Below are 3,613 nucleotides of genomic sequence, written 5' to 3'. Positions count from 1 at the left end.
ATCTGGAGAAAGATAAATACCACATGATCTCACTTATTTGTGGAATCTAATGAACAGAATGAACTGACCAACAAAAATAAGACCCGAAGCAGGGAGGCCTGGAACAGATGGACATACCTCGATGAGGGGTGGGGGGGACCAGAAGAGATAAGGAAGGAAATTACATGCTCACATATATTGCCCATGGACACGGGCAATAAGGTGGTGGAGATCTGGAGGGTGACTAGGGGCTGAGACGAGAGAGGTAAAAGGGGGGAAATGGGAGATAGCTGTAATACTATCGACAATAAAAAATCCAGTGAGAGAAAAGATATAAACAAACAAGGCTGAGACACGTGTGTCTGATGCACTCCTTTCTCTCTGGGAGGGAAGCAGGGCTGGCCTCCCCGTCACTCACTGGAATTCTCGCGATTGGACGCAACAGCAAAGGGCGAGACCAGCACTCCCTGCCCCTCACCTCCACTGCGGGCCTTGGGGCAGGGCCGCTCTTCATCTGGAGGGGCCGAGGGCCGTCCTGTGTGCTCTGGATGCTGAGTGTCCCCACCTCTACACACCAGGTGCCAGTGTCCCTCCCCTGGTTGTGACAACCACAGACGTCCCCGGGGGACAAAATCACCATCAACCGAGAGCCCACGGGAACTGCAGGTGCCCAGGGTCCAGAGCAGGTGAGGAGGGCTGTCACATCCTGGTGGCCATGGCAGCGAGGCTCCCACGCTCGCCCCTCCTGCCCGCAGAGGCCAGGCCGACACCCTCAGGCCGAGGCCGTGGGGCTCGGCCCCCCTCCGCCCGGCAGCCGCCCTTACCCAGCCGGATGTCGCCCTCCAGGGTCATCAGCACGTTGCCGGCCTTCAGGTCCCGGTGGATGATCTTCTTGCCGTGCAGGAAGTGGAGGGCTTCTAGCATCTGGCGGCAAACGACCTGAATCTGGGGCTCGGTGAGGCCTCGGTCCAGCTCTGGAAACAGAGAGATCTACTGTCAATTCAGCAAGCGCTCGCTGCGGGCAACTCACGGTCAAGCCCACAGCAGGTGCACGAAATCAAACACCGTCAACACCGCCGAGCAGTGACTGTGTGCCAGGCTCACCCCTAAGCACCTCCCTTGTTACCTGTGCCCTCCTCACAGGAGGCTTATGGCGCGGGCACAATTATCTCCCCATTCTACAGATGAGGAAACTGAGGCTCCGAGAGGTCAGGTCGCTTGCTCAAGGTCACACCACTGTCACAAAACAGCGGTGATTACTACTGTATTTTTTTGTTATTGCCCAAGCTTGCTGGGGACATCAAGACTTGACAACAGCCCTGGCTGGTGTTGCTCAGTGGTTAGAGTGTCGGCCCACGCACTGAAGGCTCGTGGGTTCCACTCCTGGTCAAGGTCACATACCTGGGTTTACAGGTTCGATCCTTGGCCCCAATCTGGGCGAGTGTAGGAGGCCAATTAATAAATGTGTCTCTTTCACACTGATGTTTCTCTCTCTCTCTTTCTCCCCTCTCCCTCCCTCCCTTCCATTCTCTCTCTAAAAAAATGGAAAAATAGTCTCAAGTGAGGATTATAAAAAAAGAGAGAGAGAGAGAGAGACTTGACAACAGCCCTGGCCGGTGTGGCTGGGTTGGAGTGTCATCCCATACACTGAAAGGTGAAGGGTTCGATTCCCAGGCAGGGCACATACATGCCTGGATTGCAGGTTTGATCCCTGGTCGGTTAGGGCAGGTATGGAGAGCATATGGAAGGCAACTAATCAATATTTCTCTCACACATTGATGTTTCTCTCCCTCCCCCCCCCCTTTCTCTCCCCACTTTCCGCTGTCCAAATCAATAAAAAGCATATCCTCATGTAAGACAATATTTTTTAATTTTTTAAAAAAGATAACATCCCCATTCAGCTTTTACAAAATGGGGGGGGAATCCCCACTTTTCAAAGAACTTCCCTCAGGTGTCTCCTCGTCACCTCCTAGGAGTGCTGTGGGGCTGGGCCAAGGCATCTTCGTATCCGTCTTATGGCCGAGAAGGCTCAAGGGGGCGAGTGAGCAGAATGGGTTGGTCTTCCCACCAGTGTCCTGCTTCTCTCCATGACCCTAAACCCTGTCCCCAAAGGGGGACAGAGTGGCGGTGCTCACAGGTCCGGGGAATCACTGGGGTGGGTGTGAAGGACGCCTGCCCTAGACAGAGCCGACCCCCCACACCCTGGACCAAGGAAGACTCACCCAGCATGATGGCATCCACAGCTCCCCCCGGACAGAACTCGATCATGATCTGCAGAGAACACAGCAAGGCAGGGATGAGCAGGGCGCAGCTGACGAGATGGGGGATCCCAGCTCCCGCCTCTCCTCCTCCTGCCCCAGGGACTGTGCCGTCTGTACCACCCCCACCCCAAACCCTCACAGGAGGCTCCAACACCCAGAGGAGCTGCAGGGGCACCTCATTTGTCAGAAAAAGAAAGGCCAGGTTGCCATGGGCACCCCAGGTCCAGCCGAGCCCACACCCTCCCGTCCCCCTCAGCCTGTGGGGCTCACGCTTCCCCGCCTCCCAGCTGCCCCATTTCTGTGCGTGACAGCAGGTGTCAGAGGACACCTCAGCCCACATGCAAGCTGTCCACGTCCCCCGAGTCCCAGCACCTGTCTCTCGGTCTCTTCATCTCCCAGAGCCCGGGGCTCCGGCTGCCTCGGGCCTGGAGGGGCGGCTCAGGGAGAAACCAAGGCCCAGAAAGCGGGTGTGATGACCAAGGACACAGACTGTCAGTGGCAGGTCCCAGACTGGAAAGCAGGTTTTCTAACCCTCAGGTCACTCAGGCAAGCATTCCTTCATCATTCACTCACTCACTCACTCAATAACTCACTCACTCACTCACTCACTCATTCACCCACTCACTCACTCACTCATTCAATCACTCACTCGCTCATTCATTCATTCAATCACTCACTCATTCATTCATTAATTCACTCATTCACTCATTTACTCACTCATTCATCAATTCACTCACTCAATCACGCACATTCACTCACTCATTCATTAATTCACTCACTCATTCATTCCTTCATTCACTCATTCATTCAATCATTCACTTACACATCATTCATTCAACACACACCCCTGGGAGCAGGCCCTAGGAGAACCACAAGACCCAGGCCCTCAGGGGCTCCCAGCCCAGTGCAGGGGACGGAAAAGGCAATTAGAGTAAAAAGTGCCCTGAGTACCCACACAGGCTCCCCCTCTGGTCTCCTCCCATCTTCACTCCCATCCCCTCTGGGCTCCTATGTGCAAACATGCTTTCTCTTTTTGCTTGAAGCGCAGATTCAGGTGGGTGGGAAGGGTGGAAAGTGACATGTTGCGGCCGGTGGGTCGCTGCTCCCAGCGTCCCACCGAGACCCAGCTTTCATTCTCTTATCTGTCTTTCCTTAATCCTTTCACCACCCCCCCACACTCAGTCTCAAGTTAACTTTGGGCTGCAACATATGGCGGCCCGAAACAGGGGACTGACTCTGGGCTGGCCACAGTGACACAAAACTACAAGAATGCTCCCCAGGGACCTCTCTCCCTCCTTCGGCTCCTGGGCCCTGCTGGTTGGGGAAGTCCCTCCCACCCCAGAAGGCAGAGCACCACGGGCCCCAGGGGTGGG

The 3,613-nt window shown here is 55.4% G+C and overlaps 1 protein-coding gene across 1 annotated transcript in view; it reads right to left on the bottom strand.

Annotated features, from left to right (window-relative positions):
• Positions 1–3,613, bottom strand: part of STK10 (serine/threonine kinase 10) — a 39,660-nt gene that overhangs the window by 35,446 nt on the left and 601 nt on the right. Inside the window, exons 2-3 of the mRNA XM_023745460.1 lie at positions 2,202–2,250; positions 804–953 (exon numbers count right to left, since the gene is read on the bottom strand). Of these exons, the coding sequence (XP_023601228.1) occupies positions 804–953; positions 2,202–2,247 (196 nt within the window). The 5' untranslated portion in view covers positions 2,248–2,250. The remainder of the gene's footprint in view (positions 1–803; positions 954–2,201; positions 2,251–3,613) is intronic.

This window comes from Myotis lucifugus, unplaced genomic scaffold (assembly GCF_000147115.1).
Source record: "Myotis lucifugus unplaced genomic scaffold, Myoluc2.0 scaffold_546, whole genome shotgun sequence".
Taxonomy (NCBI): domain Eukaryota; kingdom Metazoa; phylum Chordata; class Mammalia; order Chiroptera; family Vespertilionidae; genus Myotis; species Myotis lucifugus.
Note: the sequence above shows the minus strand (reverse complement) of the source record. Positions and strands in the feature narration are given on the sequence as shown.